The sequence below is a fragment of the Aptenodytes forsteri genome, unplaced genomic scaffold, assembly GCF_000699145.1.
Source record: "Aptenodytes forsteri isolate BGI_AS27 unplaced genomic scaffold, ASM69914v1 Scaffold33, whole genome shotgun sequence".
Lineage (NCBI taxonomy): Eukaryota > Metazoa > Chordata > Aves > Sphenisciformes > Spheniscidae > Aptenodytes > Aptenodytes forsteri.
Genome location: NW_008795037.1, coordinates 2,887,774 through 2,907,119, shown reverse-complemented (window position 1 = coordinate 2,907,119; position 19,346 = coordinate 2,887,774). Strand labels below are relative to the sequence as shown.

The following is a 19,346-nucleotide window of genomic DNA, read 5'->3' as shown; positions in this document are numbered from 1 at the left end:
GATTCCTAAAGAGTTCCTTGAGTTTTATTGCTCATTAAAAGTCTGAATCTGAGAAGCCAGTGTATTTGATTTGTCATGAATGTAACTCTTCAGTAAGATCACAGCTGTAATGTTACAGAATCAGTCATGTAAAGAATACTCCCTGCAAGAAAACCTGCCTTCTCTTTTTTCTCTTTAACCTCAATAGAGCAGTTCTTTTGTTAATTACAGTTACTGCACACTGTGATATTGAAGTGCTCTGTTCTCAAACATATTCTTATTTATTTTAGTCCTTTTTTTCCCAGGTAATGAAATGTCAGAACCCTACTTTTTCTGGTTTTGTAGTATGTTGATCAAAGTGACCTTTGCTTTGCGGCAGAAACAAATCAATATAGTGCTCTGCAGTATTTGACAGATAAAGGTGCAACATATAATAAATGGCAATCACTTACGAGGAGAGCAAGAAAATACCTGCCAACTTCAGTTCATACCGGCAATTTTCAGACAATGCCACATGTTATGTTCAAAGTAAAATTCATTTGTCCATCTAATAACAGAGATGGGGGATATTAAAGGACTCAGTTTTGTTAAAGAAATGTTTCATCTCACAGTAATAATTCAGAGTCCAGTCAGGGTCTACAGTGGTTGGTTGCAAGTAAAGTTATTATACACACTACACACATTCAAACGCAGTTCTCTTTCACACATACATAGACGCACACACAAATTGCCTTAATATCCTAAAGCAGCTCTCCAGTAGTGTGTCAAAACGCAGTCTCTCATTCTCTTTCACACATACATAGACGCACACACAAATTGCCTTAATATCCTAAAGCAGCTCTCCAGTATAGTGTGTCACAACTGGTGGTTTGATTTTCTCATATTCTTCCAAACCTGCAGATAAGTTATATACAAATGTAACCAATTTCTATTTAAATGCTTAATTGCAAGTAGTGTCTGCAAAGTATCTGCCAGAGATTTGAAGTCAAGCGGCAGCTTCAGCCCACTGTAAATGAAGTCTGTCTGTGTTAGAGTAAATTTCTCTTCCACTATGGCTTGTCTTACTCTCAGTAACACAAATAATAGCCTAATGTAAGAGTCTAGCCCAAAACGAAAGCGAAGCTGGATTTTACCCACTGTGATGAGTCGTGCTCAACCATATCAGAAGTGGTGGCTGAGCAGCTGCTTTTCACAGCATAAACACAGGCAGGCCAGCCCTCAAAGCAGACTCACGGCAAAGCATGAGGGAAGCTGAACTGTGTGAAATAAAAAAAAAAAAAACACTTCCCATCATGGGAGAGTGAATGTGGGACTGGGGCTTGCCTGTAGCTTCTATAAGAGGAGCAGCAGAGATCAAGGCACCTTGTCTATGGGGTGGAGTTCTGGGTGCTTCATATGAAGGGTCTAATCCTGCCAGATGACCTCCAGTTGTGTTTCTTATTTCTTATTTCCTAAGACATAAATGTCTGTCCATGGAACGATGGAAAAAAACCTGCTGGCAGGACCTGTTAGTGAACATGCTCTGCCTTGTTTGGGCACTTAGAAAGGATCTGTGTTTTCTTCTTCTCATGGGAGGCTATTTTTATATTATGACTGAAAGGCCTTTTTATGTATTTGTTGTTCATAATGTACGTAAGCTTACGACTTGCATTTGAGTACTTCTTATTTTCACAACTACTTTTTACGAAGCTGTTGATACACTTCAGGCAAAAAAAAGGCTAATTCACAACATACTTGTGGCTGTTAAGAGCCATTTGATGTGGTTCACTGAAGACACATATCTAATTTATGAAGCCAACACTTTGGTTCCAAAATGTCGATCATGTACATGCAAGTGCAGTGTGTACTTGCTAGTGCATCGTACCTTCCGTGTGCAAAATCTAAGATTGCATAGGCTATATTAACTTTTGATTATGATTGTCAGGATATGACCATTTATTAGCTAATGGTCAAATTCAGTGTTGGAGCTTATGGTTGAATCTGAAATATAAAAAACAGCTGATGCTCCAAAGGCAGGATAGCCTCCACTGAGAGGATGATTCACCCACTGCAAACACAATGCCGCTTCAGCATGCTGACCAGAACACCTCATCTTGTAGCAACATGCAAAATGGAAAGTCCAGTTCTAGAGAATAAGTAAAGCACCCCAAAAAATGGTAGGAATCTTTTTGAACTGCTCCAGACTCTTTTTAATTTAGTGAACCTTTCATCACTTATCCTACTCTTTTTCAAATATTGTATTACTTTACTTATACTCGGTCTTTTCTTCTGCAATCTGTTCAACATAAGACAGCTCATGCTGCACATATAATACTATACAAAAGAGAATTTATCTGTCTCTGGTTACTGCTGTGCCATTTTTATACTATTTTCTCACCCTTTCTTTATGAAAATTTAGTTTACCTTTGCTCTTTTTTTGACAAAATGTTGAAAAGAGAACAGATGTTTTGTGTCATTTGTCTGCAATAATGCCAGACATTTTCCTAAGCTGCTGAATGCATGATTAACCTTAAACTGATCCTACTTCCATGTATCATTTTTCCTATGTCCTGTTGTATTAAACTGTACCCGTCATTACCTGTGAAATATCGTGTAGCCTAGTTCATGTTAACCCATTCTGAATTTCTCACACTGTCAAGCTTCTGCAAAACAATTATTTCTCTGATCATTATACATTTTGCCACTCAGTATATTTATGGCAAACCAATCACTTCATAGTGGTCTGTAAGGAAGTATTAATAGCTTCTGACCTCTCCAGACTGGGAAATGTTGTTATATAGTTCAGCAAAACTTTTTCCTCATAGACCATCCTTGTTATTTGAAATGACCTGGTAGAGAAATGATTCCATACTAAGTTATCACAGTCTGGCATGTTGTCAGGTAATTGGCAGTTATGAAAACACCACATTCATTCCCCCTAAAGTTATATGTAGTTGTTCTGCTACTGTAAAGTGTGGGTTTGGGGGAGGAGAGAGTCTCTAAACGTCATAACCTTGCTGAGGGGATTGTCACCCCAACTGGCAAATGCTCAGCTGTGAGCAACAGATTTATTACCTGACATAATTAATTGCCTAGATAGTGACATTCCCCATATTATAGACAATCGTGAATTATGAGCCCAGCTGCTAGCCTTCTCATTCACTGAAATCGGTTGATAAATATGTTTATTCGAGGTCAGCTTGGCCTCATCCATTAGAAATATTGTTTTTCTAAACATTACATTGATTTAATTTAACTCTAATCAATTTAAAATGGTTCTGACAATTAACAAAAGCTTCAAATATGACCTTAAAGTAATAGGATTCATTAGCTATGTTTAGGATTAAACTTATCCTAATAGGGCTATTTTTCTTCTGAGGGCATGTAGTAGGCCGACTGGTGGTCAGTCAAAATGAAATCAATTATTATAAATTATACAGTTTAGGTTGATTATGTCGTGCCTGCTAATTTGTATAAATAAGGACCTCAAACAATAGAAGCCATTTATTAATAACTATCTGTATCCCAACCTGTATCACACTTTATGTTACAGCTGCAGGATCATCTGTTACCCATGAAGTATTATATTCTCTACTGCTAGGCATATATGCTAATTAAACCCATAATTAATTGTAACAGTTATAGTTAAAGTCAAAATGCTGACAGCCTTTTTGGCCTATTATTCATGATAATCAACTGATTCAAAAGCTAACGTAATCAACAATTCCTGCACTAGCCAGGGGATCATAATACAACGGCAGCACCAGTGACAGCTGGCACCCACAGGTCTTTGGATACAATAGGAAACATAAACCTCTAGAACCGGAATGCTTCAGTATGAACAGTGCCTATTGTTTTTCTGAGACAAAATACAAGCGTAAGTTGTATTTAAGAACTGAATCCCTAATGCAATGGTTAACAGAAATGCACACGAGAGCCATGGTCCAGAGAGCCCACCCTGCCTTCCTGGGGTAGCGGCAGCACTGAGGGTTCGGTACCATCGTTTAGTGTCTTCTGGCTGTAACCCCTCACCAATCCCTTCTCCACCCGCAGCGGGGCTGTCTCAGATTAGGGACGAGAATTCTGGAGAGTGTTTTTGAATATCAAGAACAGATTTTATTTGCTCTGTTCTCATTGAACATGCGTCTGCTGAACAGTGAACAGTGCCCAAAAGGCATGTACCCTCTCTGGGTACGTTATCCACAGAAAGAGGGGAACATTAGACTGTGCAGGGGACCTCACATTTCCTACATACATCTGGCTGTATATCAGCCACTGAACCTGTGGGAAATTCCTTTTATTTTGTTCCCAGACACAGTGGCGGATTCCATACCCACAGCAGCCCCGAGAGGACAGGGTGGAGAGAGGAAGGAAAAGGAGAGAATCTGACCATTGTCAGCAGAGATCCACAAATACTCTTCCAGGACTTGCTCTGAAGCAAGTGCCCCATGTGGGCACAAATTAGGGTGTCTCCAGAGTGTCCTGAGCTCTTCAGCAGGCCACCAACAGTGGACGAGGGAGTAAAGGCAAAAGTAGTGGCCACTTTTAGCAATCACACCTTGCAGCCCAGATGAGGTGCAATGCCAGATGAGCCATCTGAACCTGTTGCATCCACCATGTCTCTACATGAGTCTCTACTTGCTTCCCTCCTCAATTTAAAGACAACCTAGTTATCCTTCATTGCATGTGGCCTCAGATCACAATCTCTTTCTGAGTCATTCCTTCTGTGGTCAGGCATGCTTATGGCCCATAGCACCACTAAGCCAGCAAGTTTATACATACACAGCTTCAGATGTGCTGCCTCTTAAACGAGGTTAGCCACAGTTTCATTACTAAGATTTACACTGTCAGTTACAGAGATGCCCATCCAATCCTATAACACAAAAATTTATGGGCGTCACAGAGAAATTTTTATTGTTAGAGCTCATATACAATGTGTGCCCTCAGTGACACATTTTTAAATAAAATATATTGTACTAGTGATTTCTAATGCTTAAAATAAAATAAAATAATAATCAACTTTTAGCTGCAGTTTCCCCCTGGTTATTGAGCTGAACTTAATGACTGGCTGAAAAGTATTTGTCAACACAACAGCTGGAGAGCAACACTTTCTTGTAGCTTTATGTCACAGCATATGCCAGCCACTCAGAACATGTGATAATTCAACTGGAGCTGGTACTACAATAGCAGATGGGTTGAAGCATTGTTATTCTCACTCTAGCTCCCAGCCCTTGAGGGATCACTAAATAAAATCAAAGCAGATGGACCATTACAAGCTCATTTGTGTTCACTACAAGCACCTCAACCTCCAGTTGTGATATACTGCACCTTTGTATAAAATGACATGTATGGTAACATGACCTAATGAAAATAGCATCAGACTTGGCAAGTGAGGAATGAGGCTGGGAAATATACACAGATCTATTTATCACTGAGTTCTTACCTTGCAGAAAGGGTTCATTTTTTTCCCCCCTCTCTCCATGTTTATCATTGTATTTCTCTTCATGTTTATCATTTAATTTCCCCACACTTGTTGTAAGAACTGAGAGGTGGCCGTTGGTTCTGGCTGTAGAAGGTCTAGCAGGTTTCCCGGCCTCTGCAAAGACAGAATGAATGCTACTAACCACAGTGCAAAACTCCTGTTATTCACTCATTTCTACACACTGTTGATAAATATGTTAATCCAGGTGTCCCACAAATGGCAAGACTTTGACCACCCACTGATACCAATATCTGCAGGGATCAGGACTTCCGTGTACATTTCTCAGCCTGCTCTTATGATGAGGTCTTTCACAACGCTGAAGTTTTGAGCTTATGGGGGACTTGACTTAGCACATAAAATCAGTTGCTCCACTAAGATCCAAAATTTTTGTCTGTAAGGTCAGAGTCAGCATCCCTGAACAAACTGTGGGTGTCCCAGGGGATGGGAGTAATTGCTTCTAAAGGATGAAATACATTAAAACTGTCAGTTGTCTGGAGAGGGATCCTTTGGGTCCTGCTGGCAAAGTTAGAGTTAGTGCTGAAAAATTCTTCATGCCATCCTCAGGAACCTAACATAAAGTTGGAGGCACATCTAATGCCTGCTTAGAAAATGTTATATTCATTTAATGTCTTCTGAGCACCTTGTACAGCAATGAACCAACAATGATGTCACCTGAAGGCTTTTGTCCTACAGTCCCCACCCTGGCCATCATGTTCCAGGGAGCAATGGCAAGACGAAGTATGGCAGGCAAAATCTTGCTTTGTTTTATGACCACTTGTGCCGTCTCCACAACCACATGGGCACACACGCACGTGTGTGCAGTTAATGACAATTCCCAAACTAAATTCCTCTCAAATATGAGCTTTTTATATCTACATGTATCTTCTTTCTGCCTAGTTTTAAACAGCTTCTGTGCACTATTGCGGAGACAGCTGCATTCAGTGCTAAATAATATATACTGTGAACTTATTAAAGGCTTTGGGATTTCTTTTTTTTTCCTGTCTAAAAAGGAAAAGTGGGAGTAGTCAGTTAGTCAAGTGTTGGGGGAGAGTTAGATGCTTTTGGTTTTATCTGCATGAAAGATCCCATACAAGACTATGTATCTTTAGTAAAAGCTCCGTAGGTCAACTGACTGCCATAGGTCCCCTTCATGCCAGCTGCTGCTGGGTTTTAAAGACCCAGACAGGTGCGGCAATGGAAAGCCAAAGAAATTACTTCATTAGGGTTGATAAATACAGTTGAACTTCTGTGACTGCAGTATGCGAGTTGAAAAAACTTGTCCAGCTTCCTCAGTGAAACAGCTTCCCGCTGAGTGTTTGAATTGTATAAAAAATATGAATGGATCAGCTAATATTTCCCACCTTAGCCAGAAACTGCAGGGCTGCAGGACAGTCTCAAGGACAGTGCTTCCAGGTAGCATGCTGCTTGAAGGTCCTGGCCATGTTCATGGCTGGCTTGTTTGTTCTTCCTGAGCACTTTCTGTTAAGTGTAGCGACTCATCCTCAATTGTGAACCAGCGTAACTCCATCAGAAGCATGTGCAGGTCAGGTCAGATGTCAGCACTGCGTCTTATCTGCTGGCCAGCTTTCCTATCAATCAGCCAAACTAATTTGCTAAGATAATTCTGTTTCCTGCCATCTATTACAATAAATCAACCACTGTAGCTTCACTGAGGTCTCTGCTAACTAATGAGCTGCCCTTGAAATTCTCAAACTCTATGCAAGGGGGCAGGGGGAAGGGAGGAAGAAAACCCTTATTCTTCTAAATATAAGAAAGTTTTAGATAAACAACTTGATGTTCTGGGCAATGCTGTATCTCCTCAGCCCCATGTTAATGGATCACTCTTGCCAGAGTCAGCTCAGACTGGGGCAAAAACAGTAAATGCATCAATCATTCCTTTAAAAACAAATTTTCTGAATAATGTGATCTCAGATGGTGGAGCATATGTGTGGGTAAACACAAAAATGGAGAGGTGAGACACAGAGAGAGAGAGAGAAAGAGAGCGCGAGCACTTTCGGGGAAGAGTAGGAGTAAAATGCCAAGGGATCCACTGTTGTGGCTACTGAAGAAAGAGACAAGCATGTTCCTATGAAATGGTAACTCTCTGGCACTTAATTTTGAATAGGAAAAAATATTGAAGATGATAGACAGGAATTGAAGAAACGTGAGGCATCCTGGAGCATGCTTACTGCAGCAGGAAGAACTCAGGGGCAAAAAGGTATTAAGCTCATTCTGGTTTTTCCTTATGGCAATATCAAACTACAGAAAGCAGTAGTGATATTATAATTTATACCATATTTAAAAACAGAAGATACACTAGTTTATACCCTGCTTGTATTGTTTTGTTCAGATTTGATATTTAATAATGCTGAATTATTTTTTTTTTTAAAAGGGACTTCCATTCCTCATGGAATTTCAGCATTTTCTTTTGGCTTTTCCTGCAGATCAACACTGGTTTTGTAATAGCTCTGCTGGGATAAAACTGAGTCGTGCTGCACCAGTTAGGTTACTGAAGGGAGCCAACACCTCAGCAACATGGTTGGATTCATTCAGACAGTCATTTGGCAGAAGGATGTTTAAAAATAATTGCATATCCCCTCCCTGTCTTTAAATATTCAGAGGAAAAGTCACAGAAGAACCGGTAATGTGACAATAATAATGAGGCTGAAGAACAGCATTATAGTGTGAACTCGTATATCCCTTGGTTTCATTTACATGTTTAGCAGCTGCTTGTTTCTCGATCATAGAAAGATTGTTACCTGACTTGTAAGAAGAGAGGGGAAGTCTGTTCACCTTTGGGCAACTAGCTCTGCATTTATTAGTAGTTGTGGCCCATCTCATTATACATTTAATTGCTGCATTATAATTTATTTATTCATTGATTTATTGTAATAGATGAGTAGAAACAAAATTACCTTTGCAAATTACTTTGATAGGTGGGAAATTTGCATGGTTAAAAAAAAAACAACAACAACATGCAGTGTGGAATGTGAGATGCTGCCTAGTGAACAGCATCTTAATGTGTGAGTGCTAGCATATACAAACTGGTCTCGTTAGAAAGTGAAGGTGAATCCAGCCAATTTATAGACTGTTTAAAAAGAAATTACGATGTAACTTATATGCAATTATTATCCTTACATTCCCAGATGTCTCTTTTCTTCATGGAACAGGGAATCAGCTGAAAATGAAGGATAAATAGGATGGGAACGGAAGACTCCTCAAAAATTACAAACCTAAAGGTGGGAAGTTTGCAAAGTATTTGGTTAAGCTAGGGCTGCCGTTCTGTTAGTGTGGGTGTCACACTTACTTACAAAAGCTGTATTTATGTAGCTCCTGCCTTCAGGAGGTATTGGCTGTCACTGCCTTGCAGACACAGCCCAGGCCAAGGGTACTGCCTGGCTGCTCGCAGCGCCGCAATGGAGGCAGTGCCATTTTGCAGAGCTGGGCTGAACACAGAGCGGCAAAATTCAAGAGGGCTTATGGCCACCCCTAGACACCCCCCACTCTCCCCTTCAAAGAAGTACTTAGTTGCCTAAACCAGGGCTTAAGTAGACATGGGGCGGGGGGGGAAGCACCACACCTTATTTGCTATCCAAAAATCCCCTAATGTGTAGCTACCATGTGACATCATAAGATGACTCCATTTGAGCTGAGGGTTGCCTCAAGAGAGGCAGGTAGGTATGCCCAGCTTTGGGGGTGCGTAATGAAACGTGTGTGTGTGTGTGTTCTGGGCTCTAGGTGAGACACTGTCACACCCCTCATGAGCAGAGCCCAGAAGTGTGGTGTGGGCAGGAGGTCCAGCCCCACCTGCACCCCATCCCATCACGGTGTTAATAAGGCTGTAGCTCACCCACTGTTGCAGCATCAAACCAGGGACAGGGGGGAAATCTGTGGCTTAGCGCTTGTCAGATAAGACAGCATCAACAATAACAAATAAATGGGGCCACAGAGAGTCATGCATATACAGAGAGAGAAAATACGCACACAGCATTATTGCAGTTTTCAGTTATTAATGTTATTAATGCATATAGAAAAGAGTTAGACCCAAGAACCTCCAAATTTTTCTTCAATTAATTAAAATTAATTAATTGATAAAACTGATTAATAAATAACAAGATCCACTATCAGTTTTCTGTACACACAGGTCAATCAGCTGCAAAACGTGACCATTAGGGCCATAAAATGCAGGGTGGGGGGTTTTTTTGTTTGGGTTTTTTTTTTCCTTTTTGTAAATGGTTTTATTGCATTACTTGCTCAGTTATAAAATGCATCAAATGTATTTGTCACTGCTCATGAGTAGCTGTAGTGCTGGCTGTGGCTGAGGTGGGAGAGGCAGGCTGCACCCTTTCCACTCGTGGTCTTAAGTAGTTCAGCAGCCATAGGTCTTCCCTCATTGCTCCCACCAGGGCCTGCATGTGGCTGCCCCAGCACCTCAGTGCAGTCACACGTGCAGCAGGGTTGTGCTGTGACTGAGTGATCAGCCCTTTTTTCTTTTGTTTTTCCCTACTGTCCCTTTCTCTAGTTCCTTATGTGGCACCGTCATACCCCAAGCAGCACCTCCCTGCAGCGGTTAAAAGGACCATCCTGCACCCGGCACCCCCACACTGCCACCTTGCTCGCACAGGAACCCTGCAGCATCACTCTCTCTGAGCCGTGGGACAGTCAGTGACAGCAGCCATGGGGCCTCCCACGCTCCCCAGCATTACAGACATCAGCAGGCAGCAATGAGGGGAGCGGGGGCCAGCGGGCGGGTGGGCTGCCCTGCCACCTGCAGCTCCATGGGGCAGCCTTGGGGCCCTGAGCCCATGGCAGCAGTGTCCCATTAAAAATCAGCCTGAAGAGCAAACTGATGCCAGTGACCATAAGGTGCTCGCTAACCCAAGCACCAGTGATGGCACAGCTGAAAACACCTACCCTGGCTTCCTTCTGTCCCCAAATCCCACTTAATTCCTGCATCAGCTCGCAGGGGAGGTGGGCCTCAGTCAGATGCCATTTCCTGACCTGGCCAGGAGCAGATCGCTGAGGAACAGCCTAAAGAAAAAAGGTAGGGCTGCAGCCACAAAGCCGGGTTCAGCAGCCACGGCTGGACCAGCTCTACGTGGAGTGACTGAAGATTGTGACTCACACTATGCTTTTTTCTATGACATTTTGTTTTGCATGGAAGTTTTTGTTTTGAAAAATTACTACTGCATTTAAGTTGCTTACGGTTTTCACTAGCTTCTGCTAAGCTCTACAAATGCCCCAAGGTCTCCTAGGTATTTTACATCTCCCAGTTACATCTGCTTTAGTCACCCAAACAGCGGTTTTATTTGGATCCAATTGTCCATTATCGGAGCTTTGCACTGTGCAGCTGGGCCCAAGGTCCACGGGCAGTTTTGGTGCAGTAAGGACCTGAAGCCGCCTTGCCCAGGCTCACACTGCTGTGCGAGATGCCAGCCCAGCCCCTTGGGTAGCTCCAACACTCGGTGGGAACACGAGCTCGATGTGCAGCGCTTTGTTTATGAACCATCTGTGGGCTTGACCATTGGGGGATTACACATGCTGCCAATTCTGAGCTAAAGAACCGTTGCATTAGATTTGGTGTATGTTTGAAATTTATAAACCTGTGCAAGTTTTATATGTACCTAATTACGTTAGCCCAAAAGTAGTTTTAAGAGCAGCACTATAAAAATGGGATTACAATAACTGTATAGACACATAGGAATATCAATCTTCATTTTTAAAAGCCGTGGGTTAGGAACAGGCAAGAGGTTCCAGCTGGTACAGGCAGTGCCCTCTTGTGACTGAATACGCGAAATACAGGCAAACCTCCAGCTGCAGCTGCTCCCCAGAGCTCAGCTCTACTGAGGCTAAACATTGATGCTGTTGCTATAAAAATGTTGAGTGACATGTTCTGAGCACCTTTCCCATAGTGATTCACAGGAAGGCTCAGCTTTAGCTTTTAAAAAGTCAAATAATAATCTTATTGCAAATGAAAAACGCAGTTTAAAGAACAAAGGAAAACCCCAACCCTTTACACTGCAGAAGTAGGTAATACATTTCCTCAAAGTATCTTTTTCAAGTATTTTTTACAAGTGCTTAAGGCTTTGCAATGAGATAAAGATTTTTAAAAATACTTAAATGGACAGCATTCCTTTTACAGGTAGGAAGTCCCAGGTAGGACTTTTTCATTGTTGTTAATATTATTATTACAATACTCAGGAAATTAAAAAAATTAAACCTAGAAATACTGGATAGCTGCACTTTTCTAGCTAGACTATGCATGCAAACTTGGTGTGCAGGGCTTCTAAATGGTAGCTACGGAAGCAGCACTGAGGGTACAGCACAATCCCAGAAGGAGCTGATCAGCTAGGGTCAGTAAGGTAGTGTAATAAGTATTTAAAAATAAATTAATTTTTCCCCACAGGCAAACTACAGTTAGCAATAGCAGCTTTTCGTTGGTTTTCCATTATAGTATCAGGTACTAATTGGTAAGACACAAGTAGCATACTTAGACTTGATTTGATAGAGTACAGCAATTCCTAAGTTTCCTAGAAATGTTGACATTGAGAGCCTATCAAAAATATATAAAAAGAAATCCTTAAGTACACAAGCGAGTTCAACACTGTATTCATTATTGTTTGTGACACTCCCAAAACTCCAAGCCCCCAAAGAAATTAATAGAGCCATAAGAATAATATTTTTAATTAATATTAATACAGAAAGAGCACATGGTACATTCCTTTCCAGCAGCAGCTAATTGCACTCTACCATTGGGGGGAAAAAAAAGTTAAGGCTAGTTGAGGGCAACCTGATACAATGGTTTGTTTCCCTAACTCATTCTCAGAGACTGCCTTTGTAAGTTTAAGAGACTATTTGTGCACAAAACATGGGATGTTTATTTAGCAAAACATCAAGAACAGAGAAAAACATGCTTTGTTACAGTGGTAAAAATACACAAAGCTTTCAAGCTGTTTTTTTACACCAACGCAGTTCTGAAACTGCAAAATTCCAGTTTGCAGCGTGTTGTGCCTTAGTATTGTATTAAACAGGCTATCATTAGGGATTGTGGTGACTGAGTTCATCTATTCAGCGGAGTTTGAAGTGCACAAGAAAAATAAGTGCACTGAAATGAACCATTTATGATTATGAGTAATTCCTGTTACACATAACACTTGCTTAAAATGGAAATCTCACAGGCCGTTTAGTAAAACACAGTACATTTTTCAAGAGCACAGAATCAGTATCACAGATATCAGAAAGACCTTTACTGAACATACGTATTTCTGTATTTTTTCCTCCAATTATCTCCCACACCAAACAACAAGCATTCTGATGTAGCTTCCTGTGGGTTTGGAGTTCCTTTGTTTGGGTTTTTTTGTTTTAGTAATGTGTAAGGCATCACCTGTAACTAATACCTTTTCTCTTTACCCTCTATGTTCAAAATAAGCAAGCATTTAGTGGCGCAGTGTTCTGTTCAATTTTCTATTGATTGGAGCTCCTATTTCTAAAAATTGTTAGCAGAGCAGGGGCTGAGAGTTGTCTAGGGGTGCAGTTTTTCTCCCCAATTATGAAAGTTTATGTGTTATGAAACTTTTTACGGGCTGTCAGGAACCGTATTTTCTATGTGTTTTCCTACTCGCAGGTTAAGGCCATCGTTAGCAATACTTAAGAGCCGAACCATGAAGCAATCATCTAAGTGCTATTAATTTACGGGCACATTCACCATATAAAAGAAGAAAGGACTGATTGGGAGGTTCCCAAATGCATTAAACACATAAAAGTTGGGTGCTGAGGTACTGGAATCTTTGGGCATTACATTTAACAGCAGTAGGTGCTTTAAAATGCAGGCTGTTTCTACAAAATAGCTTATTCAATTCCCCTACAATATATGCTGAAGGCTAAAAACAGTTTCTTACCCTTGTATATAAGTTATTTTACAATTTTCCTTTCACAGTGAAACCACTTTTCTGTCTGTATACTCCCTTCTGAGAAAGGAAATAAAAATTGGGGTTAGTTTCCATAACATTTCATTTACATTGCCAGATTGTCTCCAGTCCAATGCAGTACACCATAAAGCAGTATTTTTTGGATTAAAAGAAGACTCAATTGTCAAGACCAACTTTTTTTTTTTTATGCTATAGAAGACATCTCAGTCCTCTTAACTGATAAGCAATAAACTAACCATGTAATCATATACTGTTTGCAAAACTAGTTTTGCAACAATATAAAGTAGTACAAAATGCAGGCTGTAAAGTACTGCCCGCATTTCAAAACACAGTATTTGTCACCAAGAAGCATGCGCAATAACGCATTTAAACTCCCTCAGTTTTTCCCTGTACATTCTCTACATATACCACAGTACTAAGAGTTCACACAACTTCTTGTCCATTACCAGTCAAAGGCCAGAAGATTGGAAGCAAGAAGCCTAGCAGTTCATTTACACCCATCTATTTTTATTCACTTCAGCTAACAGAATATGCATCCTGAAAAAATCGGATTCTTGGATATTTGCAGTTGTGAAACCGAGTGGATATTTCGCTACAAGATTATTCATCTAGAAAACTTTAATACAGTTGTCAAGTCCAAGCCTCCCCTCTGGCCATAGCAGTTCCACAGTTGTTCTCCGAGTTCAGGCAGGAAGAGGTAAGGTAACTGTAACTTTAGGTAACGTGTATGTAATATACGTGGAAGATGACACAAGTGGAAGACGTATGAAAGTTAATGCATTGGGAAAATAGAAAATAAATCCAGGGATAGGGAAGAGAAAGAATCCAGACATTCAACTTGGTCTCATTGGTACATAGATTTGTGCTTGTTCATTTTGTAAAGCCTTTATGTTTGCTCCTTGTTCAGAAGGGGGCACTGCTTGCAACTACTTTCAGGTTGAGAGTCACGATGGGGCTATGGGAAGGAAGGTATCAAATAAGGTATCAAACTTTGTAGAGCACAAGTTGAGAGTCTGTTCTATTATTATTGCCTCTTTTTTTGCAAGCCCCTTCTTGCCTTTGCTTTGCAAACAGCTCTATTTAAAAACATCACTCGAGGTACCTGGAAGCTGTGGCCGGCCTTCCTCTTCAACACACAGGCAAGGGTGGGTTATCATACCTTCTGCTCAGATCATGCAAGTGTTCTCGAGCCCATTTTGATAAATACAAGCGGCCTAGCCAAGACCTGTAACTAGTCCTTTGACCTTACATTGCCTATGAGATGCTTCTATGGCATCTTTGTCAACACATCTGAGCATCTGCAGCTGCTGTCCCAGAGCAGGATGGAGTGGGCAAGGAAGAGCCAATGGACAATAACCCATCCATCGATAGAGGGTTATAGAATCCATCACCTAAAGCCACACTGAAATTTTTCAGGAGAGAAAAAGAGTTCAAGAGCTCGTAGGAGTACTGAAACTAAAGAAACAGAGGTTTGCCAAGGAGCACAGACTAGCTAAATAAGGCAAGGGAACATGGGAGCCAGGAGACCATTAGAGGCAAAAGTAACAGTGACACTTCTAATAAAATTCTCTTGCTCTTGAGAGTGAAAAATTAGAGCACACTTCATGCAGCAGCTAATGGAACAGATCACCTCTCTCAGCACCCCTTGCTTTAGACAGATTAGTCCTTCAAGCATAATTTTCCAATCTCTCTCTCTAGTACTGTTCTGTGGTAGAGTGTGTCCCAAAGAAAGATTTTAGGTTTTCCAAGACAAACAACGTAACCACATTTTCTACAATATGGGATCAGTCTCCATTGTCTTTAAAACAGTGGGTTTTTCAAAGTGGCTTTTCCTCTGTTATATTTTGTGACCTCTCCTTCTATAGACTTGATCCCAAAAGGAAGTTTTCCATATAAAACATCTTAGAGTTGAAAATGTACAGCTCATATATATGCAATTTGTACAACCAGATTTTACTGTGTATATATATATAGTTGTGTGTTCGCTAGTCAGTGTAGACAGAAGTAGCCAAAAAGCAACTAAATCAACAGCATTTCGCTGCAAACAGGAACCAACAGACTTCGAAGTATAATGTTTTACATCAACACAGGTTTTGCAGCTTTTCAAGTTAGTTTTCATTAGGTACTTGGTATACAGTAAAACTCCGATCTACTTTTGTTTATAGTTTCATCTTTCCAGGCAGAGATTTTTAATATCCATTAGTAATCCTGAAATGAAGAGTCAGATGTATAACATATTCCCAGGTAGTAGCTTAATGTACTGTAGAAAAGTCAGTTTTGTTTTACCAAGGGCTAGAATCCACTTCAGTAACGTTCCCTGAGGCAATCCACTATTTTATTGTTTTGTCCTCGAATCATTTGTATATAGTTGCTGTTCTGTTCCAGACTGCTTTGTTTCTTTAAAAATAGACACTTAGAAAAAGACATCTGTTAACTTTCATTGCTAATTTCATATTTCAGCAATGATGCTTATGCTTGCCCGTAACACCCTCTTCTCCTCTTCTTTTTCCCCTCCACAAATCACAAGTTAACAGATAGCAAATCTGTGTGCTTAATTTTCACAAGATAGGAATTCAGATCTTTAAATGAACGTTAATTTTTGAAGATGCAAATGTGTGAGCTGAAAAGAATGTAGTAGGCAGGTAACAGAACAGAATTAATATGCAACAAACAGTCTAAAATTTATCTCACTGAAACTGAAGTTACTCTCTCTTCAAGAGAGAGAATCTATGGTGCTAAAAAGATCAAGGGTGGGGAGAAGTGGTGGGTGCGGAGGGTAGAGAAACACAAGAGAATCATCATCCTCGATCCACAGAAATGCACTGAGCAAGAACTCTGTGTCTTTACATTCTCAATGGACTAAGGAGGTTTCTCCTGACATAATTCCACCTTTAACATTTCCAAAAAGCCTGTGTATAATCAATGCACTTAAAGCTTTAAGTTTTAGTAACTTCACTTAGACTTTGTTTATAAAACAAACACACACAAGCACACTTTCCAGAGTGCAAAATGCTTAAATACTTCAATTACAGAACTCCACATGTAGTTTTTGGAACAGTAATCCTTTTGCTCTCTGAGTCAACTTCTTCCTTGTCATCGCATCCATTGCCAGCAACGGTTGCATTAAAACTAACCAAAAAAAATGCAGCAAATGCAACAGTAGATTACACTGTTTCTTCAGTTTTCCAGAGGACGTTGTTCATTTGTACAAACTCATCGTTGGACTTTGATACATGCACATGTAAGCATCACAAAGCAGTCTTCGTGCACAACCTTGAATTTTTCTGGAATCCAGTGAGTGTAATTCTTCTAGAGACATCTTCAGGTATTCACCAACTTCTGGACATGGGGTAACTTGTGGAATGTTAAAGCCGTTCTGACCTCCTTTTAACCATAAGGAAAGAAAGAGAAACAGATTAGGATAGCATCTACATATATTTACTCTTTATAATGTACTTTAATTATGACAGCATCACCAGCAGTTCTTGAAAATGCCTTCTAAAAAAACCTAAATATGCCATTCTGGACTACTGCAGGGTAAATTTGTATGAAAAGTGTCTTGTTCAAGAAGAATCGCAACTGGTGTCAGAATATCTTGTAATGTTACTAACAAATAAATATCCACACAAACACCACACAAAAACCCCACCAGAATGAGAACTTTGGGGTTTTGTTAACACTAGAGATTCTGTATGACTTTGGGAGAGTGACCTGAACACATACTCCACCTCAAATTTGTTAATAACATGACAACTGGTAACAGTTGAATTTCTAAACCATGAGTGTCTGTACCTGACTTGCAAGACTAAGGCAGGGTTTGCTCCTGGCCATTTTCCATGTAAAAATGAGCAAATTCAAACACCACAAGTATGGACATCCATGACACTGTTTCCCAGCAGACATTTCTAGCTTATAGCACCAGCTGAAGAAAAATATTTGTGATACAAAAAAACCTACGACCAGCAGGAGATACATCCAGGGAGTATCTCATGTGATCTACCTTCCTGAAATAAAGTGGTTCTTTACAGACTTCAGTCGTACGCATTTCAAGCACTCCGAAACAAAGCTTGATTGCCTTCTGGTTGTTGTAAGAAAGAGACTTCAATCCTGTAGCAGTTTCAACAGGAGGCGAGATTCTTCTCCCCCCGCCCCCCAAATCACACTGTAACAGAGGGGTTCAAGATTTCTTCATGCAAAGAGCTGTTACGATGAGTCTGACACTTGCATCTGTTACTGTTTTTCTCAGGCTCCAGAACTGAACAGAGTCCTTATTTAAACACTATTTAATGCAGCAGTATCTAAGAGAACACTTGTTTTACTGACGTTTGTATTATTACAGGGTAACAGTTTTCCACTGATAACTCTGAAGAGATTCAAAGGAACGGCACAGATGTTGTAATGTGTGACTATTTCTTTTATTCTAAAGACACCTACACTAAGTCATTTAAGCAAAAGCAATAAAAATATTTGCGTACTATCTGATAATTGTGTACATCCACTTAAATATAGACGGAAAGAACACATTCCTGCAGTTGATTATTTAAAATCACTTCTCTCTGCCAAACTTGCACAGCATAGAAAAATGTGTAAGGAGTCCCGCTAGAAAACTTCTGCAGTTACTTCTGTACCATCTACTTACTAAGACATTCAATCTAGTTGAAATTCAGATTATGCAAATCAGTGGCTGCTATGAAAGGCGCTGAGGTAAGGCTGGGTCAAGATTAGTGTCCCAGCACCAAGTACTTCAAGTTAAACGATATTAATATCCCCAAAACATTAAGAAATAGGCACTGAAATTTAAAACAGTAATACATGTAAAAAAACTAAGAGAAAATTAGTAAGAATAAATAAAAGATCTACCATCCCGATCTGCCATGCTGTCAAAGAAAAGCCAGGCGGAGTCATCCCTCCCGTATTTAACAAAAGCTACATAGTGGCTTGTTTCTATGCAGAGAACAGCAAACAACTCCATCTTCTGGTACGGGATGCAGCCATGTCGCCAGTCCCAGTCTGGCAGATCTTTAGGTAGTGACAATGGATTGAATTTATGACTTTGTCTCTTGGGATGAAGATGAACCTACAATTGAAGTGATATTTCAGGAGAGAAAAAACACCACATAAGATTATTTGTTTCAGTGGCAGACAAAGACATTACTGCTGAACTGAAGATTAATGGCATTAGAGAAGGAACTGCAGTAACAGTAGCAGACTAAACGTTTCTCCTATTTTTCCCCACCAGTGTAGTTCAATGTTGCCCGAAAATCTAAGGTTAGAAGGGAGGTCAGATTTAATGCAACAATTTTCTACTATGCTCAGACTTGAAAACAAGCCATGACTATGACACCTTCATGCAAGTTACCAAACGGCTTTCAAAATTAAACTGTTCTATGTCATGAATTTATCAATTCACACAAAGTAGCATGTATGTAAAATTAGGATTTAAAGCAGGCGACAGGAAACAGATTCCAAGCTGCCTACAATTACTACTTCTCCACTGTATTCAGTCCTGGATTTGGCAGTTGCCATGTTTTCAGTAAGAAACTGTTGATGAGTACATTGCAGCGTCAAGCGGAGTTCCTGATTTGTCACCAAAGGCTACACTTGGTGGGTGAGTTACGCTAGTGCTGGTGAGAAAGTCTCACTACACTCTTAATGCCTTTCTGTCGATTATTACAGCACATACCATTTGGGTTAAACCCATGTAGAACAACAAAAACAACAACTTACTTGTGTATTGCAGGTTTTGCAGAACTGCTTGATTTTCCCAGCAGAAATATCAGTATCTTCATAACATTCTCTGCACTCATACATAGCAAGCCCTCCACATATACGGCACTGCCTAGGAGCTGCATTTTTAAAGAAGCTATTAGTCTCCAAGTTGGGGAGGCTTTTTTTGGTTTGGTTTTTGGTTTTTGTTTTTGTGTGGGGTTTTGGTTTTGTTTTTGGGGTTTTTTTTTTTTTTTTTTAGATGGGGGGGT

At 40.3% G+C, this 19,346-nt stretch overlaps 1 protein-coding gene across 2 annotated transcripts in view; it reads right to left on the bottom strand.

Moving 5' to 3' along the window:
• Positions 1-12,299: 12,299 nt before the first annotated feature.
• The window catches only part of CYLD (CYLD lysine 63 deubiquitinase), a 26,080-nt gene continuing 19,033 nt past the window's right edge, over positions 12,300-19,346 (bottom strand). For both annotated transcript variants that reach the window (XM_009276718.2, XM_009276719.2), the window contains exons 15-17: positions 19,096-19,214; positions 18,229-18,445; positions 12,300-16,752 (exon numbers count right to left, since the gene is read on the bottom strand). In XM_009276718.2, the coding sequence (XP_009274993.1) occupies positions 16,568-16,752; positions 18,229-18,445; positions 19,096-19,214 (521 nt within the window). In that variant the 3' untranslated portion in view covers positions 12,300-16,567. The remainder of the gene's footprint in view (positions 16,753-18,228; positions 18,446-19,095; positions 19,215-19,346) is intronic.